This window comes from Alosa alosa, chromosome 3 (assembly GCF_017589495.1).
Source record: "Alosa alosa isolate M-15738 ecotype Scorff River chromosome 3, AALO_Geno_1.1, whole genome shotgun sequence".
In the NCBI taxonomy this organism is placed as follows: Eukaryota; Metazoa; Chordata; class Actinopteri; order Clupeiformes; family Clupeidae; genus Alosa; species Alosa alosa.
Genome location: NC_063191.1, coordinates 24,801,413 through 24,828,263, shown reverse-complemented (window position 1 = coordinate 24,828,263; position 26,851 = coordinate 24,801,413). Strand labels below are relative to the sequence as shown.

The 26,851-nt window shown below is 44.0% G+C and overlaps 1 protein-coding gene across 1 annotated transcript; it reads right to left on the bottom strand.

Annotated features, from left to right (window-relative positions):
* Positions 1 to 1,178: 1,178 nt before the first annotated feature.
* On the bottom strand, positions 1,179 to 26,622 carry appb (amyloid beta (A4) precursor protein b). The gene is given in 19 exon segments (XM_048238701.1): positions 1,179 to 1,440; positions 1,586 to 1,732; positions 1,965 to 2,056; positions 2,242 to 2,295; positions 2,813 to 3,019; positions 3,365 to 3,464; positions 3,771 to 3,899; positions 12,433 to 12,591; positions 13,140 to 13,214; positions 14,588 to 14,704; positions 14,706 to 14,722; positions 16,976 to 17,146; positions 18,310 to 18,614; positions 18,815 to 18,850; positions 18,852 to 19,009; positions 20,565 to 20,677; positions 21,086 to 21,215; positions 21,994 to 22,161; positions 26,387 to 26,622. Coding segments are annotated over 19 exon segments (2,340 nt in total). The 5' UTR covers positions 26,447 to 26,622; the 3' UTR covers positions 1,179 to 1,338.
* Positions 26,623 to 26,851: the final 229 nt, after the last annotated feature.

The following is a 26,851-nucleotide window of genomic DNA, read 5'->3' as shown; positions in this document are numbered from 1 at the left end:
TTATTAAGTTTTTACCTCACTCTTGAAACACAATCCAATTTTTACTTCTGTAAAACCCATCCCAAACCACATCCCTCAAAAAATCTTAATGTGGAATGAAAACGAATCGGAGTAACTTGTGCGTTCCCTCTCAAGAAAACAGCGTGCGCAAGAATCATTTTTCTCTCAGACGAGAAAAAGAAGCCTAAAACTTAAGATAATATTAAGCTTTCCTTTTATATATATATTACATTACAGGATCTCCAGCCCCATGCTGCAAGGGGGTGTGTAGCACAGTCCTTAAGGAAAACAAACAACAACAAAACCAACAGAAAAGCGCAGACCTCATGTCAAAAGCCACGTCTCCGTGATGAGAAAAGCAGAATGGATTACAGGATTTTTTTTTCTCTGTTTCTCGTTTTTTTTTTCTTCTCTTCTTCGCTTTAAAATCACGTGATCACAAGAGGACACAAAAATGTACAATCCTGCTAAACTCTACACGGGAGGCGGCCGTGGAGTTGGGCCAACGGGTGTGTGAGCCCTGAGGCCGCCTCTCCGTCATAATCGTCATGCACTACATAGATAAACAGCTAAGGTTTCTGCCTTATTTCAATACATTAGTACACACCAAATAAAAAAGAAACATTCATTGCTTATCTCCATAAGTGTTGCTGTATATATTTTTTTCTTTTCATTTTTTTTTCTTGGAAAAAAAGGAAACCTGGAGCAATTCTCTTGAAATGTGCTGGAGGATGACCTCATGTGGAGCGTGCCTGAGTGAAGTGTGGGGGGGGTGGGGGGATAGAGTGGGGTGACGGGGCAGGCCGTGCCCAAACATAGCACAGCCGTCATCTGTGTGGAATGGGTGAGAGCCTTTGGGGTTGGAGAGGAAGGAAAGAGGAAGGGGGGGGGGGTTGAGGGAAAAAAAGAAAGCTGAAGCTGGCACCCCCCTTCCTTCCCCCACACCTCCCTTACCCAGAGTGCAACGGGAGTGACAGCACTGGGCGCCTCAGCACAGCGTGTGAGCGCACAGATAGACAGACAGACAGATGGGACTTCGGCTGGCTCTTTTCCCATTACAATCAGCACCTCCGACTCTTGTGTGTGCGACGGGAGAAAGGCATCTCAAGCCTGTCTGTGATTTGGGGGGGCGGCGAAGCAGTCAGGCGGGCTGTGCTGTTGGTGCCTGGTCAGACGGGCTGTGGGGGTGCCCCTGGGGAGGGTCTGAGGGTGGCGGGGGAGGTGGGGGCGCATGGGGGAGGTCTGAGGAGTGTGGAGCACTGGAGAGGGTACGGGGGCTGCTATGTGCGCGTGCGGTTTCATGTGTAAAGCTTGGGGAGCCGGCAGGCAGGCGGGGGCTTAATTCTGCAGCTGCTCAAAGTACTTGTAGGTGGGGTTCTCATAGCCGTTCTGCTGCATCTTGGTGAGGTGGCGCTCTTCTGGAGTGATGGCAGCATCCACCTAAGAGAGGGAGAAAGAAAGAAAGAAGAACACGTTACAGCATCCATGTAAATACTAATACACACTGTTAGCAATTTGTGTGTGTGTGTGTTTGTGTGTGTGTGTGCACATGTGTGTGTGTGTGTGTGTCTGGTGTGTGTCTCACCTCTATGACTCCATGGTGGATGGAGGTGTATTGCTTCTTCCTCAGCATAACCAAAGTGATGACGATGACAGTTGCTATGACAACACCACCAACCATCAGCCCAATGATGGCTCCCTTTTTGGAGCCCACATCCTCAGCGAAGAACACCTGAAAGGGCAGAGGGGCCTGTCAATCACCCTGATGACCAATCATGTTGCTGTATCAAACAGATCACACACTTCTCAAACCATGCAAATACAGATTACACTGCACAGCTTGCACAGAACTAGCAGGGACTGTGAAGCTACTAGTGACTACACCATAGTGTCTACACTACACATGCAGGCTGCTGGAGGAAATGTGTGCATGAGAGAGAGAGGGGCAAAGAAGGAGAGAGGACCAGTTTCTGGTGATGTACTTCATAGCCGACGCCATGTCTGTCCTCTGTGTCTATGCGGACCTCAGGCATCTCCTCCGGCTTCAGACCAGACACTGCAGAGGAGAACACAACACATCACATCACACACAAGCAGAGGAGAACACACACACACACACACACATAAACACACACACTCAAGGACAAAGACATCACTCTTACACACATTACTCCACTCTCATACACTCACAAAGAAAAATAACATCAAAAACAACATAGTCACACAGCCTCTTTTACATACCAGGTCGAGTGGGAAGTCCCCTATCGGGAATGGGGCGGGCATCAACAGGTTCAACTGTAAGAGAATCATGTCAGAATATTTACATACACATACTACCCACCAGCCTCTCTGAGAAAAGCTCTAGTTTTAGTGGACTGAGAGTGGTAGCTGCTATTTACTGTTAGTGGTTCTCTGTGTTTTCATTGATGTAGTTTACCGTGGTTCTCCACATTGGTATAGTGACAAGTTAGGTGTTTACCATGGTTCTTGGTGTTGGGGTAGCTGGTTAAGTGTTTACCATGATTCTCCACGTAGGTATAGTGACTGGTTAGGTGTTAACATTGGTTCTCCATGTAGGTATAGTGACTGGTTAGGTGTTAGCATTGGTTCTCCATGTAGGTATAGTGACTGGTTAGGTGTTAACATTGGTTCTCCATGTAGGTATAGTAACTGGTTAGGTGTTAACATTTGTTCTCCACGTAGGTATATAGACTGGTTAGGTGTTTACCGTGGTTCTACACATAGGTATATAGACTGGTTAGGTGTTTGCATTGGTTCTCCACGCAGGTATAGTGACTGGTTAGGTGTTTACCGTGGTTCTCGGTGTTGGCCTGGTTGAAGCTCTCGGGGTGGATGAAGCCCAGGCCGTCCTGCTCGGGGGGCAGCTCGTCCAGCGCGGTGGTACTGTCAATCTGGGCGTCAGGCATTAGGGCATCGTTGCCGTAGCTAACACGCTTCTCCGTCTGCAGGGATGACACCTGCTGGGTCACCTCCGACTGGTCCCTCTGCATCAGCAGCGCTGGGGGATGGGGGGTGGATAAATTCATATTTTTTCTTTAAATCAATACAAACATGTTAATGTTAAGTCAGTAACTAACATGTCGTAGCTTTGCCAACAATGACTATTCATTCATACCAATAAAGTATAATTTGATTTGATTTGAGAGAGAGAGAGAGAGAGAGAGAGAATATTGTATGTACAGAATTTGAGGTATAATAAATATAAATCATCAGCCTTGTGGCTAAACATTTCACAGCTGTTAATATTTGTGTAAGCATACCACACATGTGAGTATGAGTGTGAGTGTGAGTGTGAGTGTGAGTGTGTGTGTGTGTGTGTGTGTGTGTGTGTGCGCACACTCACCCACTTGGTCTTGGATCTCACTGGCCACCCTGGGCACCTTGTAGAGGAAGCCCAGAGACTGGTTCATGCGCTCCTCAATGACACGCAGATGGAACAGCACCTAGAACACCAGGGCAAATGGACAGGTCAAGAATGACCATCAAAACAGACTTTTCAAGACCTGCTTCTTATGTTTAACCCATGCCTTATTATCCATTACAAAAAAACACATATCGTACATGGTATCCATCTAATCTAAATTTCAATGTGTGAAAAAAATTTACTTTTGTACAAAGAAGCATTATGACCGTGTGTGTTTTTAATTATTCTCATTATCTTTAACTGCTAATTATCATTTTTTAAATACGTAATTTATTACATCTGACAGGACATTAGAGAGGGCTGGGCAGGGCTGGCCCGAGGGTACCTGAGGTCGGATCTGGGCAGCTTTCTTGGGGTCCACCATGCGCACATGCTCAAAGTGCTTCAGGGTGTGTTGTCTGTCCTTCTGCTCCGCGCGCACGTACTTCTTCAGCAGGGTGAACACCTGACGGGGCTGGAGAAGAGAGGAGGATGAGAGAGAGCTTTGGAGAAAAGAGTAACAGAACAAAAGAAACTAGAAAAGCATTTCCTGAAGGAAATACAGTGCATGAAAATCCAAAAATATGATGTAAAATATCATACAGAGTAAAAACAAACTATATTGGTTGCTAGGTAGATGAGGTTTAATATAGGGGCAGTTCCAGCGTTATGGATGTGAAAATTGGACTTATATTGGTAAACAAAATGCCTTAGAGTGGGGGCAAAATTAGTATCAGTGAATTCATTTGCATAACTTTTAATGCAACCTCTGTCCTCTGAATACTGAGAAATCCTCAAATGTCATATAATCAATTTCATCCTAAGAATACAAGGCATTTTATCAGCGTTATGGATGTGACATGAAATGGACACACTTTTGTGAGAGATTACAGGTTTTCTACAAACTCTGTGAATTTTGAAGGAAACTGCCGAAACTATGATATATGTACCATGAAGGAGACTTGAATGAACACAAAAAGTGTGTTTTTGAAACTACGCGTCATTTTTGTAATGCATTATGTAGGAAAAACTGGCATTATGGATGTGACGGTTTCACGTTATGGATGTGACGTGTCTGAACCAGTCCTCAAACAAACTACATAAAACACATAATTAAGTAGTGAATTTTGATATGAAACAATTGAAATAGTAATCATGAAAAACTAGCGATGAAATTATTGCTTCCTCAGTGCCCACTAAGATCCACAGGAAGAATCAGGACAACAAGTCATTTAGAATATAAAAAAGAAAGTAATATTTTTAATTTTACCGTCATCAATTTTGGTCAGTGATTCCCGGGAAACACCAGGGAACATGAAACTTGGTGGCCACTCCCCTAAATAACTAGCCCTACCTGAACCGTTGCACCCAAGATGACAAAATATTTATGGTATGTTAGTCTCAAGAGCCCGCATGAACCTAACCCATACCCACTCATTTGTGATTTGCACACATAAAGTACATGCACGCACGCGCACATGCACACACGCACATGCACACACACACGCACGCACGCACAGTCGCACACATACAGACAGGCAAGTACACACACACATAAACACATACAGACAGGCAAGCACACACACACATGCACAAACACCCACCCACATGAATGCAGACACATAAACACACACACACAGGCACGCATACACATGTGGGCATGCAAACACACACACACACACACACACACACACATAAACACACAAACACAGGCACGCATACGCACATGCACACACACAGAGTCACACACACACAGACACACACACACACTCTCTTATAAACAAAAGCAAACTCATATATGCACACACTCATTTACTTGCACATGAGTTGCAGGAATAGGAGATGGAGACAAATTGACAAGCGTGATTTATTTTTGCGAAGAGAATATGCAGGACTGAGAGGCGGTCATATTTTGTACCGCTATGCGGTACATCTAGTTTATTGCTGCCCTTACTCATGTTACTCTGTGGGTATTAGCTACAGAGGACCTGACACTTCAAATGCTGTCATATCGTGTCACATTTAAAATTAAACTGTGTTAAGCAGACGTGAACGGCAGGCTGAACAGATCTGCAACAGAAGGATGTTGCTATGTTAACTCCAGCTGCAAAGTCAGCCATCTTCACCAGCTAACACGATAATCCAGTTACTGTACAACATTAGTATGACAGTTACAGGAAGATAATCTCTCAGATTTTTAAGTATTAGGCCACTTGAAAATAGGCTATGGCTAGGCTAATCACTGGAGGTATTTTAATATTATGTTTGTTTTGCTAATGGTTAGGCAAGGCCTCCCTGTGGTTTTGATCCACCTAAAAATCTTTGAAATGTCAGTTGTAAACACTAAGTTGAAATACGTTGAAACTGACATGCCACCAGAACAGACGTTTTATCGGCTTTGAGGTATAATAAAGTCCCCAGTCTTGTAAATTCACATTATGTAACATCCATAACGTCCACATCCATAACGCATTATTAAAGGTTTTAAAAGTAAGAAAGGGGCACAATTTGGTCATCACACTTTACATTGATATAAATCAGCTTTGCACAGACACTATGGACATTGTCGCATCAACACTGTATGTGTAGCATAAACTTTTCCTATAAAACGTTATGGATGTGACATGGCCATGGAACTTACTGACTTAAAAACAAAAGCCTTACAAATGTAAGGAGTTGTGCTCTTAAAGGCAAGCTGAGCATAGACATTACTCTACCATTCCCTTGTCAATCTGGAATTTGTCAAATGACACAATTTGTTTGAACATTGGGTCCATTTATCCACTTTTGAAATATGTATAATATTACCATGTGAAATATGTTGTTTCTGTATGGTTGCACACCATATTTATGATGTAAAAAGAGTGTCATTCTTCATCAAATTCAATCAGATCAGTTACAAACAATAAAATATAGACCTAAATGAAGATTTTAACAACAGTTCTATTTGCGTATGCACAACTTTTTTTTCCATGGTAAGGATGACCTTTGCATGGAATTGCCCATAGTTGGAATGACTGAACAGTTAAATAGGTGGATAGTTTAAATGGTTAAATTATTTAGGTAGATAGTTGATGATAACTGACAGTTGGAATGGCTCTAATGTTTGCTAGCAGTTATGCTAACTATGTTAACAAAGATAATAATGCTAACCAAGTTACTTAACCCTCTATACCCCAATAGAATGTTACAACAATGCCTCTGATTCCTGGAAGTTCCAGGAAAAAAAGGCAATTTCAGTAATATTTTAAATAATGAAAAATAACTTAAAAAGTAAGGCAAAGTGTCAAATGCAAGTTACATTCATATTAAAGGTCAGAAACTGCTTTTTTAAATTATATATAATTCATTGCCAATTATGTATGCACAATTTCCATAGACTGCCATTGATCTGAATGAAATGATAGAAATTGTGATATGATGACAACTAAAAGACTAAAAGAGAAGCTTTTCAATCTTAAAATATCATCTAAAAATATATGATAGACCAACTTAAGTATTACATTGCAAAAATATGAAACTGTTGAGTAGTTCAGGGTTAATATTTTTTTATCTAGTCTGCAAAGAGCAGCAGATGGAATTTTGTCATTTTCATTTAGCGACTACCATTTCAGAACATTACAGCAGTTAGAATAGGCCAATATTATTAGTGATAAGAGACCATTACATTGATACAACACAATAAAATAATAGTAATATAAATACTACTACTACTACTGCAATTACTACTACTACTACTACTACTACTAAAATAATAATAATAATAATAATAATAATAATAAAGGTATTGTTATTATAATAAACCTCATTATCTATTTATATATATATTTTTATTATTATAACAGTATTATATTAATTAGACCGAAGCAACACAAACCTAACAGATTACATTTCATTAACTATTCAATAAACTATAACATACCATGAAATTCATGAAAACATGGTGGCATTTTGCACAATGGCGCAGAACAAGTTGAGCAGCCAAAAGAAGTTTCAATGCACCGCCCACTATTGGTGCGGCGCCCTGCTCTAATGCAGCTTACACATGCCTTTTTCCTGCCCTCAAAGCGCACAAGTGAGTGGCCTTCTTTTAAATTCCTACTCACTACAAAGTCGATACCCAGGGTATTGATGCCCTGGACACCCCGCTTCCTGCCAAAAAAATCATCACATAGGGCATGCACGATTTTAAGTTTGAAGGCTTTCAGGCCCCAGGTTTTCCTGCCCTTAGGAAGTGGCCTGAGCTGAAGCTGCCACACAATATATGCATTTATAATTGCTATGTCAAACAGTCCCCAGAACAGGTACTTCCACCATTTCTTTCCAGTTCGCCCAACATTGTAGTAGCTTCGAAACTGGTCTAGATGGTCAACCCCTCCCATTTTCCTGTTGTAATCAAGGACCGCTTCTGGGCAAGAGATTAGATTAGCATTAAACTTGGATCTTTGCTTCATTTGGTCTCTGCCTGCATGATTGCTTGAAACTATATACACATCCCTTTTGTCCATCCACCTCAATACCATCATCCCATCCCTTCCCACTCTTCTGCTCTCCCCTATCATTAATTTTGGTTCCGTGATTTGCGTTGGAAAGCCTTTGGAGGTCTTTCTGATGGTGCCACAATAGTAGGTGTTATGATCAAGCAAGTCTCTCACCAAGGGAATGGAAGAAAAAAAATTATCTGCATAGACATGATAGTGCTTGTCCAAATATCCTCTAAGCAGATGCATAACTACTCGGTAGGCCAAACCTTTTCCCTGTACGTCATCTTTTCCCGTGTAAACATTGAAGGCGAGACAATAACCTGTCAAAGAGTCACAAAGGCACCATAACTTTATGCCCCATTTCACTGGTTTTTTCGGCATATATTGTTTCCAACGCAGTCTCCCATCAAATTTAATCATTGCTTAGATCCCACAGACAGCAGACCAGGGCACAAGCAGTTTTGGGAAATTTTCTTGTAGCACTTGTATAAATGGCCTAACTTTTGCCAGCTTATCTGTATCCTCTCCTTGTGAACTGCACTGAAAAAATTGGCAAATTAATTCAAAACGGTTGCGAGATATCCGGTCAGCGATATATGGCACTCGGACACATGGATCAGAGCTCCAGAAGTCGGCGAGGCAGGGTAAACGATGGATACCCATGAGGATATTGAAACCAATGAAGGCCCTCATCTCCTCCTCTGTTGTATCGTACCACGTGGCGGGGGGATTGCTGGATGCAGCATACATATTTGTAAACTGCACTAGATTTGAGATGAATAACACCCCAACCATCTGCCACAAGATATCCAGCACGTTGGTCAAGATACATCTGGGGCCAGGATCAACCATACAAGGCTGGATGGAGGGAACTGGGATAGAGTCAGACCATGGTGGATCGTCGTGTGTTTGTACCCTTCCTCTCTGTCTCCTTCTCCCACTGTTTCTCCCTCTCACTCCCAAGCTTCCTCCTCTTCTTCCTCTCCCTCCTCCTCCTCCTCTTCCTCCTATCCCTCGACCTCTTCTATACTCTGCCCTGGCTCTCACTCTGGTCTCCACTTCTTCCTCCACTGCTTCACCTGCCTCCTCCGCCTCTTCTCTCTCCATCATTACCTCTTCCTCTTCTCGCATAGCCTCTCCTACTTCATTGTCCTCCTCACCTTGAGAGCTGTGATCTGACACATCCGACAGATTGATCTGACAATGAAAGTTGCACACCAAAAGTCTGTTCGGATTCAATATTAGCCCTATCTACAGTCTGTTATAATAATAATAATAATAATAAAAATAATAAAAATAATCTATCTATCTATCTATCTATCTATCTATCTATCTATCCATCCATCCATCCAGCTCTCGCAACAAAATCTAGGTCAAAGGTGAACACCCCTGACGTAACCAATTGACATCCATTCAGAAGTTTTGTTGTCACTCGATATGGATTAGCCTACTCTGATGACTGCCATAGTGAGCTAGCTAACAACGTATGGAAGTAATGCCAAATCTATGCCAATGTCTTGTATGGATCTAGCAGATTAGAAGACAGGAATGAAGAAATGTCATGTTTTCTGAATTTTTCGGCAAAAAGGTAAAAGACATCCCAGCGCCGCACTGCACTTGTTGAAGTGTTACAGTAACTAGTGTTAGTGTTCAACGTTAGAAAGTTAGCGCTAAACTTAGCAATCAACTTAGCGATCACTGACATATTTTGTTTACGGTCATATTCTTTTATTGCCGACATTACATTTACAACTTACATCAGTGCCATTGCCATCCAATATGGGAAGATCTTCTTCCAGCACCTGAGATGGATCAGTGCACATCAAAACCGTCTCGGCCAGACTAAACCTCGCGGCGTTTGGGTGCAGAAGACATTATCTCTTTGCCTGTTACTCTGTCTCGTGATTTGGAGGCTATAATGTTTAGAATTGTAGGTCCTGGCCGGCGGGAAAAGAAGTAAATTGTAACAAATCCTATGATTGATGTGACACAGTGACATGAGTGACGATTTGGCAGATAGCATAGGCCACTGTAACTTTGAGACTTGAGTCCTCATTCATATCGGCTGAACTGCTGCAGCCGCACGGAGCAGATAGGCACATCTCGTAGCATAAAAGATCAACATATATCAAAGCCTACAAGCAGATTTTTTTGTTTTGATGGCTGGGGAAAAGAGTAAAGTGTTACAAATCCTACGACTGCTGTGCCAAATTGATCATGGCAAGATGAGTGACGTTTGTTAGATATCTTGGACACATGCCATCATTCATATCAGCTGAACCACAGCGGCCACGGAGCAGAAACAGGCACATATCGTAAAAAAACGCAAATATCTAAAAATAAATCAATACAAACATATGTGTTTGATTATGACAATACATCGAAGGGGATCTAAAATATTGATCTGTAGTGTACATAAGCTGTAGAAATTAAGTGATCGCCTGTATTCATCCATGAAAAAACACCGGCCGCCGTTACGGGGAAGAACAGCACGGCCGTTACGGGGTACAGAGGGTTAACTTAGTTAATTTAGCTAATGTTTTATAGCAGTTTTTTTTAAATGTTAATAATGCTAATGCTGTTAACTGTTAACAATGTTAACTATGTGACTTAGCTAATTTAGCTAATAATTTATAGCAGTTATGCAAAAATATTAAGAATGCTAACATGCTAACCATGTGACTTAGCTAACTTAGCTATTCATTTTTAGCAGTTATGCTAACAATGTTAACTATGCATTTTTAGTAGTTATGCTAACTATGCTAACTACCATGTTAACAGTGTTAACTATGCTAACCATGTGACTTAGCTAACCTAGCTAATCATTTTTAGTAGTTATGCTAACTATGTTAACTAACATGCTAACATGCTAACTATGCTAACCATGTTACTTAGCTAACTTAGCTAATCATTTTTAGCAATTTTGCTTAAAATGCTAATAATGTTAGCAATGTTAACCTGCTAACTATGCTAACCATGCTAACTAGCTACAGTGGGTAGGAGTCATAGTTGATGACAAGTAACAGTTACAATGGCTGAACAGTTAAAAAGTTCAGTAGTTTAAAGGGTTAAATTGTTTAACAGTGAAATATTGTAGTGAGGACTTTTATTTTGAAACAGTTTTTGGCAGAGGAAGCAGTTGAACAGGGTGTGTAGTCTTAATAGAGCCAGTTTGTATGCTTAAAGCCTGAGACTGGCAGTTGAGCCCTGACCACCTGGCATAGGATTCTAACAGTTAAATAGGTGGATAGTTTAAAAGGTTAAATTATTTGCTAGTTAGATGAGGTTTAATATAGTTGGAATGACTGAACAGTTATATAGGTGGATAGTTTAAATGGTTAAATTATTTGCGAGGTAGATGAGGTTTAATATAGTTGGAATGACAAACAGTTGTGGGCAGAAGAAACAGTTGAACAGGATATATAGTCTTAACAGAGCCAGTTTGTATGCTTAAAGCCTGAGACAGAGTATATAGTTTAAAAGTTAAATGTAGATAGTGTAATGGATGTTGATAGACAGAAAGTTGAATGGATGTAGATAGGCAGATTGTTTGTATGTTTGTTGATGGATAGTTGGGGTGGATGAGTGGTTTGAAGAGGATGAATGGATAGAAAGTTGGATGGAATGTGCCTTATATCCTTGTAGAATGGAGAGACAGAGAGAGTTGGCCTAGTTCAACAGAAAGCAGTTGATACAGGTGCAATCAGTTTAACTGGCTGGTTGCAGCTGGAAGTTGATACAGGTGCAAATCAAGTTAATTAGTCCATTGTGATGTCATCAGCCTAATGTTAAGTCTATGGGGAAATTTTGAGTAGTTTTTAATTAATAGTTTAAAAAGTATAAAAGTTACAAAGTTGAAAAATACAAAGCCCAGATGTCCTAAGTAAGACCTACGCAACATAGTTTGAATGAAGTTTCTACGTTAAACGGTTGAATCTGCATTAACTGCGTTAGAAGACATGGAATAATAAGAAGAAGAAGCCTAGGAAGAACAGTACAGTGCATTTTCATGCACTGTAATAACAGTACAGTGCATTTTCATGCACTGTAATAAGAAGAAGAAGCCTAGGAAGAACAGTACAGTGCATTTTCATGCACTGTAAAAAAACACAACAGGACGTGCGAAACAATGGCACAGGGAAGTGGGTGAATTGGCATGAGCTGTGCCGTGTGTGTTTACACACCTGTGTGTGTGTGTGTGTGTGTATATATTTATTTATTTGAAGCCACAAACAAGGTGGTGTGTGTATTCTCTGGGCGAGGTCAGATTCCACAGCCTTTGTCCATGTGTTTGTGCAGTCACAAAAATCAGTACACCTCTATTGAGAGTGTATGTGCATTTTTATTGGTTACTGACCGCTGACAGAAGAAGTCGAGTTTGCTGAACACCGCCTTTGCACTACACTTTCGTTAAGCTTGGCACAGTGCTGTTGTTATGTGTCGCATGCCATTGGGAATGATGCACCTTTGTCCCATTGTATGCATAAGTCTACATTAGACTCTGTGGCATGTTAAGTGGCCTACCCTGGGGGAGTCAGCCTGCAGGGCGGTCAAGTAGCTTTCCAGGGCCAGGCGGCGGCGGTCATTGAGCAGCGCCTCCACGCGGGCCATGTGCGTCTCCACCAGCTGCTGGCGCTCGCTGGCTGCCTCCTGCTCCAGGGCCTCCACCTTCATCTGGAAACGCTGCAGAGAGAGGAGCATGGGTCACATCATACATACAGCCAGCAAACAAAGTCATAGAGAGAGAAAGAGAGGGTTGGAGAGAGAGAGAGAAAGAGAGAGAGAGAGAGAGAGAGACATGTAACATTCACACACACTCACACATGATTAAGTCCAATGTTATGCAATAGCTGCTCTGATATAATACATTATGTTAGCACTGCCCCAGACTAATGGAGAATGGGAATGATTGCTGAAAAAAAACCTCAAGTGACAATAGTGACTTGACCTTAATCTCCACAAAATGTATATCAGAGCCCGAGTACTGAGCAGTGGCTGGAGGCTGAGAAGCACATTTGCCTGTGCTCACTCACAAACACATACATACACACACAAAGACACACGCACACACAAACACAAACACACACTGAGCATTGGTCAGTCTTCTGGAGCTTTCTGCAGCAGCCCAGAGCTCTCTTCTGACTCAGTCCTGACTCAGGTCTGTCCCTGACAAGACCAAACACCACAGAGAGGGAGAGGGAGAGTTAGAACAGCAGAGAGAGGTATGTTACCTGGATGACGGCCTTTTTGCTTGCGCGAGTTAGGTTCTTGGCCTGCCTCTCAGCCTCCTCCCATTCCCTCATCACCTACAGAGAAGAGAAGGTCGAAGGGCTCAGCACATACACAACATGCCTACAACTCATTTGAAACTTGCATTGCAGTAGAATAGAATATATGAGTACAAAAAAGAATTGGTATAACCACATCTGACACTATAGTACCACACATTAGAGCTACTCAACATGAGAACAGTTGTATTGATGATCTCATCCGGATTATAGATCTGCACCGCTATAACACCTGGCTACATAAAAGCAGCCCCTCTGGTCAAACAAAAATCTGACTGCATCCTGTCCTACTTTCCCTACGGTGCCCATGAATCAGGTCAACTCCTAAATACAGCTTCCTCTCCTGCTGACAGATACCGCAGACATCATGCTGTCACACAGACATCCTGCATTAATCACTAACACATTCATGTTGACCACTGAGACACACACACAATACATTCATTATGTCAATGGACGTTGGACATCTATTGTAAGCATGCGTGACAGCCAATATTCTACTCTAGGTAGGACTTAAGTTATACACTGCACACAGTCACTTATCTCTCATTTTTGTGAAAAGCAAAATTGGGAGCTATGGATGCATTCATTTCACACGTATGACTAAATGTGTTTTGAAAGGGTCTGAGACCCTCTCCCAGAATGGAGTGAGCGACCTCCACAGAGGCCTCAGAGTGTTTACACCTGCCCTTTGGGACTATTCTAGTCACTTTATAACCTGTCTTCTGTAGTAAGAAATTTTGGCCTTAAAGGTGTTCACCATATACTGAATGTGTGTGCTATATTCAACCATTTACTCTTTTGGAATGGTCTGTGCACATGTTGAAGAAAGAGACGCTGCGGTAAGCAGAAAGTGAAGGAGAGATTTATGAGGTAACATCTGTGGAATGCCATGTTCAGGGTGTTTGTGCAGCCATGCTGTGTGTGTGCCATGCTGTGTGCGTGTGTGTGTGTGTGTCCTCGAAGGAGGCTGTGTAGGCCCTGTTTTGACGGGCTGGCGCCCAAGACCTTATTTACTGTCTTGGGGTCAATCTTGACTGGATTCCATAGATGTTGGTCGTTATGGGATACAACCTTATAGATATGGCTAACTCTTGGGTAACTAAGTAAGTAAACAAGTTTGCGTACCATTAATGGAGATGTCATGTCTTGTCTGACTTGTCAGGGGGGTATAAATTGTGTTTCCTTGTTTGTTGCCTCAGACTGCGTCTGTTAGCAACACGACGTAGCTCTCTGAGATTTCTGACTCTACTCCTGGCTGACTGAGACTTCATTTCTCAAACAATCTCTACACAAATTTCTGTTCCTACACTTCCCTCACACTCTCCCTGACAACACCACACTTTTATGGTTCACCTTTGCTACCTCACTGTCTGCCAACCCTGGCTCACCTGACTCATCCGCTCGCGGTGTTTGGCCTCCAGGCTCTCCTTAGCCTTCTGGAAGTGGGCGTGCTCGTTCACATCGCCAGGCGCCTCAAGGTAGCGGTCCACCGCGTTGGGGGGGGCTTGGGGCCATGGTGGGAACTGGAAGGGGGTGGAATGGTGGAATGGTGTGTGTGTTTTAAGAGAGGAGTTAATATGAAACCAGTCAGTGGTGAGTGTAAGGGGAAACAAGGAGATGGGATAATGGTGTGTGTGTGTGTGTGTGTGTGTGTGTGTGTGTGTGTGTGTGTGTGTGTGTGTGTGTGTACATGTGTGTGTGTGTGTGGTGGGGTGATAAAAAACAGTCAGGGGTGAGGGAGAGGGAGAACAGGGGGATTGGATGAGACAGGAAGAAAAAAACATGAGTCATCAACTGGCAGCGTGGCGGTTAGAATGAGAAGACGACCGGTCAGAGAAGAAAGCAGACAACAGGTTTGGCGCAGGAAGAGCTTGTGTCAACAGAGACAGGCCAGACTGCAGGCTTTATAATTAATTTTTGAAAGTGGGTGTGTAGGTGAGTGTGTCTGTGTGGGTCAGATAGATTCATTCCAAATGTGGGTATTTTGTGTCTAAATGTGTTGAGAGAGAATATGTGTATTTGTCTCTGTGGATATCTCTGAGTGTGTATGTGAGTGCATGTGTGTGTGTATGTGAGTGTGTGTGTGTGTGTGTGTGTGTGTGTGTGTGTGTCTGTCTGTCTGTCTCTAGCCTGTCTGGGCAGCAGCAGTAGCAGGCGTGCTGAGTGAGTGTATTGATGCGGGCTGACAGTGATCAGATAAGGGCACAGATCCCCGTCAGGATGGGGGCACAACAGCCACGCTCTCCCACAGAGAGGCCGCGCTTTGTGCTTAACTGAGCGGAAACTACCGCAGGCCCTCTGGAACACGCACAGAGCCACTGTCTACTGAGCCCACTGCTGACAGCCATACGAGCTGTATGTGTGTGTCTGTCGCTGTGTGTGTGTGTGTGTGTGTGTGTGTGTGTGTGTGTGTTTGAGGGGATGTATTGCATATGTGTGAGCGTGTTTGTGTGAGATAAAGTTAGAGAAAGGAAGAAAGGAGGCATAAAACCAGTGAGGAAACACACAAACTTAGCGGAGGTCAGCAGGTTAGTAGCTCCAGGTGAACCCGCTGACACTGGTGTACTCAGACACAAGGTCACACCCACATGAAACACACACACACTCACACACACACACACACACACACACACACACACACACACACACACTATCTCACTTCAACTGTTATGTAGCTGAGCCTCCCTCATCCTTACTGCAGCACAGTAAATATCACCTAAAGCTCAAAGGTCACACTGCCTGATTTAGCTGAGTAGTGATTTAGTGCATGCACACGTAAACACACACGCACACACACACACGCACACACACGCACACCGAATCACATGCAACAGAGACCCAAACACGGATCAATTAGCCCCTCAGGCCAGGCATGCTGATTATAGCAATTGGCCAAACAGAGCATTAGTGTGTGGGAGAGAGAACATCTAGCAGCAGTGATGGTGGATAGGAGAGGACTGCCATCTTTGGGCTCCAGAGAGATTGGAGTGATCACTGCTCCAGCTGCAGCAGACGAGACGGGCCAAGATGGCCGAGTGGACACAGAGAGACAAAAAGAGGATGCATTTGGAGCTCAGAGAGAGAGAGGGAAAGAAACAGACAATAGACCAAGGAGAGAGAGAGAGAGCAAGAAAGAGAGAGAGAGAGTTTCTGTTAAACATTTATGTATCTATGTGTACATGTAATTGAGCTTTGCCAATAATGTTGTTGAAAGTGAGAGAGAGAGAGAGAGAGAGAGAGAGAGAGAGAGAGAGAGAGAGAGAGAGAGAGAGAGAGAGAGAGATGTTTGAGCTTCAGCTTGCTATAACAGACGGGGAAAGCCTTGAAGAGTGGCAGGTTAGACACTAGAGCTACTTGAGAGAAGAGGCCCACTGCAGCAGAGGGACAGAGACAGGGAGCTGGTCCAGCTGCAGCAGACCAGACGGGTGAGATGGCCGAGTGGACACAGAGAGACGAGGAGGGGGCGCATTTGGAGCTCAGAGACAGAGAGAGAGAGAGAGAGAGGAGACAGAAAGAGATAGATAGACAGAGAGAGAGGAGACAGAAAGACAGAGGGACAAAAAAAAAGAGAGAGAGAGAGAGAAAGAGAGAGAGAGAAAGAGAGAGATAGACAGAGAGAGAGGAGACAGAAAGACAGAGGGACAAAAAGAGAGAGAGAGAGAGAGAGAGAGATAGACAGAGAGAGGAGACAGAAAGACAGAGGGACAAAAAGAGAGAGAGAGAGAAAGAGAGAAAAGAGAGAGAGAGAGAGAGCTCCTTATCTGTTGGGGACTTACGCAGGCTGCTGCTGCAGACGGACATGCAGTACTCCTCCGACTCAAAGTTGTTGCGGTTGCCGCCGCAGCCGCCGAAGATGAACTGCGCACAACGGCCCGTCTCCGCAATGAAGTACCAGCGCTTCAGCTTGTTCGAACACGCACCCCTGTCAGCCGGAGCCCAGCACACCTCTGGCACACGGAGACACTATTATGCTAACACACACCGACCCTTAAGACACACACACACACACACACACACACACACACACACACACACAAACCTCTGCCATGGAGAGACACAGTTATCCCTAACAACACAGAATAACCCTTCACAGACACACAAACTCCTGCATCCCTACTTGGCGTAACACAGTACCACTAATGGCAAACATGAGTTAAATGCTAAGATGCTAACTTCACTCTCACCAACATAGACCGACATACCAGTACAGCTTTACCACAGGCACCAAGGCAGGGCCCACATTAGCCTAGGCATCAGCTTACACACATCCATATGGGAACACACAGCACCTGACTTAAGAACTAAACCTGCTTCCAGACAACATCAATGCCATCTACCCATATAGACTGCATAGCTGGTTCCTTCCTATACTGCCCACTGTCCTTACACAATAATAACAACCTGTCCTCACACAATAATAACAACCTGTCCTTACACAATAATGACAACAACCTGGTATGTGTATTGAATTGTATTGTACCTAATTAATGTCTCAATCCATTTCCGAATAAACAGCCAATCGCAAGATGAACGTCTTTAAAGAATAAAGAGCAAATACAATTAAATATGAGAACATTGTTTCCTGGTACATAAGTACTATATATACCACATGCAGACAAAAATCCCATACATACAAAAAGCTTCATGGCTAACCAAATGGAATAAAAGGGAACAACTTGATTGTTCCTTTTGGAACAGGCTTGAATAGACAATCTCTCATCACTCATTATGTTAAATATTCTCTTAAAAAGAGAAACAACTCAAAACTGATGCTAGCCTAACCCAAAATTGATTCTGACATTTCAGATGTGCAGGATCAGCACAGGATATTTCATGGGAGTGAACTAGTAGGGAAACCATGGAACAGAAGAACCACCATGTTGGCTTTAGGATCAGCCATCTCCATCCTACCATGTCTTTTTGAATCTACCCATTCTACTAACAAGCCATATCTTTCCACCATACACCACCCTGTAGGTGTGATAGGTTGCCATGGCCACTGGGTGTGTTCAGGGCAACAAATTCATGGACACCAGGCAAGCAGACACAGGCACCCCCACACACAGATGCCAGCCTTTCAAAAGAGATCATGCCTCTCTGGCACACTCACCTCGCACAACTTCCTCCACAGATTCAGTGGTGGTGGTCGTGGTGGTGGTTGTCATGGCAATGGAGGTCTGCTCGCTGGTGTCGCGTTCATCTGTGGCATCGTCTTCGTCATCGTCGTCCTCATCCTCGTCCTCCACTCCGTCGCCGTCCTCATCGTTGTCCCAGGACTCCTCCTCGTCTTCCTCGTCCATGATGTCGTCATCTTCCTCCTCCTCCTCTTCCTCCTCCACCAAAGCTGGCTCACCCTCCTCTTCTTCCTCCTCCTCTTCCTGCTGCTGTTCTACAGGCGCCTGTTCACGGGGCATGCTTTATGGATAGGGACAGGGACACACACACACACACACACAGTTTCAGTGTTTGACCATGAATATAACTAATCTTTGTTCGCATGTGTTTGCATAATTCTGTGTGTGTGTGTGTGTGGGGGGGCTGTAGGTACACCAGTGTATCGTGTGTGTGTGTGTGTGTGTGTGTGTGTGTGTGTGTGTGTGTTTGTGTGTGAATACCTCTCATCAGTATTGTCTGTGTACTCCTCAGCTCCCCCACCACACCACAGAGTCGGCGTCATCGGGCTCCTCGCTGTCCGAGTTGCGCTGGGACTCCAGTGGGCAGCACACAAACTCCACGCCACGGAAACGGTCAATGCCGCATGGCAACAGCATCCCGTAGTCATGGAGATTCATGGAACGGTCGACACAGGACTGCAGGATGAGGGAGAGGAGGTAGGGGACGGAGAGGAACAGTGAGGTCACCACAGGAAAAGGGTCTCCTGCTCACTCCTGTGTGGAGCAGCCTGTGTGACACTAGCACACTCTTCATACAACATGCTGTACACACACTGCAGTATGTGTGACACTAGCAAACTCTTCATACAACATGCTGTACACACACTGCAGTATGTCATTAACTATTAGTATAAGTATATACTCTTTTGATCCCGTGAGGGAAATTTGGTCTCTGCATTTATCCCAATCCGTGAATTAGTGAAAGACACACAGCACACAGTGAACACACAGTGAGGTGAAGCACACACTAATCCTGGCGCAGTGACCTGCCTGCAACAACAGCGGCGCTCGGGGAGCAGTGAGGGGTTAGGTGCCTTGCTCAAGGGCACTTCAGCCATTCCCACTGGTCAGGGCTCGAACCAGCAACTCTCCGGTTAGAGGTCCAGAGTGCTAACAAGTGGGCCACGGCTGCCCACAATAGTATTTAATACATATTGCATGAAAAGATATCCACATTCATGGAGTGATGTAGTGTACATTGTACAACATGTAATCATGTCATGTTGTATAATATGTCATCTTATTTATGGTGCACCATGTTGATGCCTGCATGCGCTGTCAATTGAGTTATCTTTGTTGTTGGCAATGCCCCACAATACTTTATCACATTAGATTATTTTTGCCATGAATCAAATGCTTGGCATTGCTCTATGCGTGTGTGCTGTGGAGACAACCTGGAATGACATTGATGGAGATTTATCATATAAGTATAGTGGGTATTGTTTTTTTATTTATTGACCATATATCAATTTTGGCAAATGTGATGAACTGTCTTAAAGATCAGCAAACATTCTGATAAATACAATATCGCAATGAGAGAGGTCAGGAATTGAAAGCCGATCATGATATAAGACAAAACATCCAAATTCCCAACAGACACAGCATGACAAGATAAAAAAAGTAAAGCTTGGTCTATCTATCTAACAGTGGAAGCTGAATTGTTCTGAATCTACTGGTAAGTTACTGTGGTGGGACAGAGAGGGCAGAATATATGAGTGAACCCAATATTGGTATGTACAAGCAACTGTGACGTGTTCAGATTTCATGACTCCCCCAGAGCTTTTTAAAATACATCAAAGCATCGCTTACATGCAACCAGAGACATCATAATTATCTATAGATTTAATTTTTCAAGGTATGTAACTGTCATTCAGCACAAGGTGCACTATGAATAACACTAAGAGATAACTCAGAACAGAAATGTGATACCCTGAGTCCAAATTCGAACTGCAATGGACCATCATCGTTTAGAAAAATGATATGATTATTGGACTACAAGGCAAGAGCAGAGGGGAGACAGCCTCAGCCTCAGGATGTATGTGCAGTTGGAGACACAGCTGTTGGAGCTATCTGCTTTCATCTCGCTTGCATATCATGGATGCTGGAGGGAGTATGTAAATAAGTGTGTGTGCATAGTGTGTGCATAGTGTGTGTGTGTGTGTGTGTACTGCAGTGACACTCGTTCCCTCACCTCCTTGGCCACAGTGTGCCAGTGCAGATGGCTCTCACACATGTCCATACGCTCCTGGTGCAGGAACTTGCACATATCCGGGACCAGGAGTGCGTCGCTTACAAACTCTCCAGCTGAGAGGAATGCACACACACGCACACACAAATGTTAATTAAATGCGTTTATCAACAAACCGCAACCATATGCTGAAATGAATTAACTTAATCCAGCCCGTGTGTCAAACAAATCGACTCATATGGCTACAAAACAATACAAAATGTACACAAAAAAAATGACACACACACAAACTATCTCTCTCTCTCTCTCTCTCTCTCTCTCACACACACACACACACACACACACACACTAACACGGTATTGGTATTATCTTCAAACACAGATGGCAAACATAAAGCCTTAACTTAGCAACTATTACCAATAAATCAATAAACCAATAAACTCATTTATTCATTCGCCTCCATGGTGCATTAAAAACAGACACGTCACACACGTTACCACACAGACGTCCACCCACATACACACCTAGACAACGGTAGGGCACCACAATAACCACGTGGCCACGGCACTGCCTGCGGCCCTTGCGGCACCAGTTCTCAATGCTGGCCGGCTGGTTGGCCTCCACCACGTTGGTAATCTGCAGGTCGGGGTAGACCTGACGGAGGTGGAGATAGGGCATGAGAAAGAGCAGGCTCCTCATCATATCTCTCAACCATCACAGCAGACAGAGAAGGGCTCCAGCAAATGGAACAAATTTGCATGGTCACATCATAAACAAGTGAGTGTTCTGTCAAGGTAGGCCTACTGTGCAGAATCCAAAGTAGTCGAAAATCTTTAATGGTGGGGCAACCATAAAGGTGACAATGCAAAACCTCTTTACGGTGCAAAAACACTCCCTTGCGGTGGGTATAAAGCAGGGCCTAGCTGGGTAGCCCAGAGCTGCGTTCCCCCACAACTCCTGGGACTTCTGCTCTGGCTGCTCTAAAAGGGCTGATGCTAATCCAGGACGTCTCATTTCCTAACCTGGACGTCCCACCTCTGACCATGACTCGGCAGAAATTTTCCTCTCTACAGTTCTGCAGCTGCACCGCTCCGCCTCACCCCTTCTTATCCTCCCCTCTCCTCTCCCTCTCTACAGTTCTGCAGCTGCACCGCTCCGCCTCACCCCTTCTTATCCTCCCCTCTCCTCTCCCTCCTCCCTTTCTTCAACCCCTTCCTGCTTATCACTTCATCACATCACTGGGGACTCTAGCCTTCAGTGGGGCGGAGTTTGAGAACCCAATTATTATTTGCCTTATCCATCTTTTAGTCGCACTCTCTATGGCTCCCACCTCTGCCCGCTCGCCCTTCTTTATTCCAAATTTAATCCTCAATGCAACACTCTCTCTCTCTCTGTCTCGCTCTCTGTCTCTTTGTCTCTTTCACTCTCTCACCTCCTGGCAGTACTGCAGGATGCCCTCTTTGGTGCCGATGCAGCTCTTGGTTCCGCTGGGGTCGGGCTCCCACTTGCCAGTCTGCACGTTCATGTGCATGTTGAGCTTCCCACAGAACATGGCCACCTGGGGCTCCGCCAGCAAACCCACAGACTCATCTGATGGCACCTGCAGCAGAGAGAGAGAGAGAGAGTGAGAGAGAGAGATGGGTAGAGATAGAGAGAGAGAAATAAAGAGCAAGAGAAAGAGAGAGCAAAAGAGAGAAAGAGAGAGATGGAGAGAAGGAAAGAGACAGACAAGATTGACAAGTTGACCAAAAAAACAAGTAAAAAAGGGCAAGAGCATTTGCGCTTTTGGTGACTGACTGTATATTTGAAAATCATGATTCATGCTGACCAGCAGTTTATACTGGATCACATTGAGACAATGGAAATAGCTGCCACAGGACATTGCAATCCACACCAGGTGTAGTAAAGTGGACATATTCACTCAGTGCATCCACTACAGAAAAAAGTAATTTGCACATAGTTTTGGTAGAAACCCTTCAAAGACAAGCTTGGAGATCAGAAAATCTAACACTAGCACCATAATGCACAATTGAACAATAATTTACTCTGACAGCCGGCTCACAGCTCAACTCATTACTCTCTCAGGCTGCTGGCATCCAATACTGGGCGTGAGTGGCATACAGACGGGCTGAACACGAGGAAACATATCGTCTTCATGGAGACTCAAGCCAGCCTGCATTGATCATGGCGGCCTGACTCAGCTCAGCAACCCGTTGAGCTGTCGTACTGCAACAAATCACCTTCAACGCCAAACACGCAGCCGGAGAGAGGGCCGACTATCTCCCTCTCTCTCTCTCTGTGTGAATCTACGTATGTATGTGTGTGGTTTTCCATTTTATTCCACAAAATAATGGTGCCCAAAGTAAAGGACCTCATTTCATATTATCTAAAAGAGCACTACAGAAGGCAATTTCAGTTTCACAAATGAGAACCTTTGAGGAGGTACACTTGCAAACATGACATTTTTTTAAAATGTAGGCCTAGGCCTGCAATTGTTTTTCTGAACACAAAAGACATGACTCCCACACTGCTCATTCCCGCCAGGCGTGTGAAGAAAAAGCTTCCATTTACAGGAATAGACCTGAGTGTGATCCAGCAGAGGATACAAAAACCTCAAAAAACAAAACAAAAAAACAAACAAACAAAGTATTCCTACAGCCTACGTTTTCAGCAGTGTGCTAAATGTGGTACACAGACTACGCACAACCAGCCCCATCACATCAGTATATTGCCTTCAAAGGCAGATTGCGGCATCCAGGACCACTTGTAAACACATGCACTAATCTGCTGCTGAGGTCAGAACTAGTTATGTAAGGTATAATGTACAAGAGCACTGCTCTTTCCAGCTCTGATTGAAAAGCCTTAAACATAGCTTTAATCTGCTGTGGTGCAAAGAGAATAGATATTAGAAAGAGAGAGGGATGGAGAGAAAGAGGGAGAAGGGGCAAGATAGGGAGAGAGGGAGAACAGGGAAAGTGAGAAAGTGAAACAGAGGAAGAGACAGGGAAGGAGAGAGAGAGAGAGAGAGAGAGAGAGAGTGTGTGACCTCGACTTGACCTGAACAAGCACAAAGGAATCCCCTGTCTAAAGCGACCCCTGCTCCCCTGCAGCACAGGTCAGAGAGTGGTTGTGGAATTGTTGTTCGCCCTCCTCTTTTGTGTAACACAACACAAACAGGGGAAGCTGTGACGTCTGGCACACTTGGCTCTGACAAATAGGCAAGAAAAAATATCAAAGATGGACGCAAATAACAGCTCAAACAAACAGCACAACATGCCCTATTACAGTCCCTCTGAGAACCTTGCGGTGGTGCTGGTGATGGCTCATCTACAACCATGAGACATCACAGCTGACAGCAGAAACACCCTTCTACAAAATCACTAGGCCTATTATTGCCCTTAGTGTTACAAATCATAGAGGCATAAACACTCAGCTGCTGTCCCTGACCCAGTAGGAAACACACAGTCTACTGGTGTGGTCTGGATCCCACCCTACATATAATACAGATACCTGTGTGGGGGGGATAACCTTTAGATGAGCTTACATTTATAAACACTCTGGTGCTTATGTGTATTCCCTCAAAGTGACTTAAATAAATGTGATACTCCAGGGTGATCCACTCTGGTCTTAAGGCCGCAATGACAGTCGATGTCGGGAGTGGAGTCAACAAACAGTGTGTATATTTATTGCTATATGTAGATAACCAGTCTTGTTGCACAAGAGGTGCTTGTATTCTGAAGTCTTCCACCCTGACACCAACAAATGGCCTCCAGAAGAAAAGTTGAGTGTTTTGACAAGCCGGTTTGTCAAATGTACCCAAGAGCGAGCAAAATGTTGAACGCGCAGACATTAGCCTCTGAAGGAAAAGTGCCAATGAGTGTAAAGAACTGGCCTTCGTGCAGTGAAACGATTCTGTCTGTTCTAGCCTAGATAGACCCTGTGTGCACAGTGTGAAATTAAGGCTCTCATTAAAAAAGCTCATTTCTTCAAGGGGGAGGTGAGTTTAGGTGAGACGGCACATGATAAAACATAAATAAATTATAGGGCGAAGGAAGCGTTCCATCAAACTGTCAACTTCTCCAGGTCTGCTATGGCATGCTTGGTTTTCTGTAGCTCCGTGTAGTCTCCGGTGATTCGAAGCAACACGATGTAGTTCTTTTGCCTTACAATAACTGCTCCAAAACTCACCAGCAACACTATGAAGGATGTTATGATTATTTTGATGGAGACATTCCAACGTGAATGGTGACAGTTTTTGACAATAAGGGCGAACCGAAAGAGGACTGTGCCGCTCATATCTTGTTCCATATGTTCCTACTACATTTTTGTCTGGAAAATGAGGTAGACTGTTACATTTGATAGGCCCTATCCTCCTTTTGCAGATCTGTTTAAATAAAAACACATACCTCACTTTCACCTGACAGCGATCTTAATAGACACATCTGTGTACCGGCCTACTTTACACTGTGATTCTGCAAAAACCCTACATAGGTTAGGCCGCCAAAGAGCTTCTGGAGCCGTTGCATAACTGCAGAAAGTTAGAATTGGCTAATTATGTTACAATGTTTCTTTCAATCTAGTATCTGCCTCACGCCTGGGCGCAACTACCATCATGCATGAGATGAGAGGTTCATAGCACTGTCTCTTATTGCGTTACTGCAACTCCGCAGTTAACAGACGCCATCTTGCCTCTGTCAAGCAACATCTCCGTCTGTGCTCTTCAGCTTGCACCAGTTTGACTAGGGCGCTGCTCTATCGGTCTATTCAGCAGAGTCATTTTTTGTGTCAAATTTATTTAACTAACGGTATTTACCATCTAAACGTTACTGGCACTTGAAGAATGCACAAGCTACTGACCAACACTTCCTTTGCGAGAAATAACCTTGTAGGCCTAAAAAATTGCCTACATAGGCCTACCCACAGCACTGATTTGTAAAAAACTACACACCACGCTGATACATTATGGGGCAATGTTGTTCACAGGAAAAGACAAAACTATTCCCAAATGTCCTCGGCTGTCTATGAGTGATTGTTTATAGTCACTATGGGCATAGGCTGCTATCGGCATTGTTCGTCTTGTCAATTGACGATTGATCAATTAGTTATGAGTCAGCCTGATCTTATCAAAATCCCTTCAAATGAACTTTTGAAATCGGTGCGGTCTTCCAGAAAACACGTAGGCTACACAACACGCCCCGTGCAAAGAACCAAATCAGCATTTTCATCCATCGCCAGCTCACGCACTACAAATGCGGTTCAGCACCACCCTAAAAGCGCACGCTTTCCCGTGTTCAGGTGGGGAATATAGAGAGAAAATGACATAGGCTATAATAAAAAAGAATAGTTACAAAGAAGATATAGGTATAGGTAAAGAAGATATAGGATCCTTATCATTTAAATCTGTGTCTAGATGACTGCCTTATACGACAACATTTAATGGATGAGCTGCTGGTAATCATATAAAAAACAGCACTTAGTCAATTCTAATAGGTCACATTATATCACCAGTCTTCCATCTCCGGGGGGGGAAAAACCTCACTAGCCTCAGACAAGTTTTTTTTTCCAGAGCTCAGAGCTCTTTAGGCTATACAGGGGGAAATAGATCCAAGCACAAATTCCAATTAGTAAGCCAACTATAGTCAAGGCCATAAAACGCGCGCGTGTTCGATATTTCTGCATCGTCTAATGGTGTAACAATCGGTGTCATTACATCTTCTGTCGAACTGTGATTTCCCTCTCGGTTTCACCGTTACAGTAAGCTGCTAGTTCAAGGAGAGGGAAATGGCTGCTGCTTCTGTCGACCCGAGAAAAGCCGTTTTTCTTACCTCGATTGCAAACGTCAAGGTTGCTACCATCAACAGCAAAAGTGCCGTATGGTCGCCCATGTCTAGGCTATTCCCTGTGGCAACACGTCCACTGAGTGTGTTGGGGTTTATTCTGCGGTTTTGCTGGTTTGTCTTCCGCTCCTCTTAGACGCGAATGCCTTTTCAGTGTGTAATGTGTGATGGAGAACGACTGCGAGGCTGCACAGCTGCTCCAGCGCTGGTCACCTGACCTGCCGACGAGAGAATGGCAGAGGAGGAGGAGGAGGTGGAGGAGAAGGAGGTGGGGGCGATTATGTTGTGGATCAGCTGTATAGCCTTCTCTCTCTCTCTCTCTCTCTCTCATACACACACGCGCGCGCGGATGTACAGACATACATCAATATGCACGTTATAAAAGCAGCATAATTTACCCTTGAAAAAGAATTTCCACCTTGGAGATCAACAAAGTATCTATCTATCTATCTA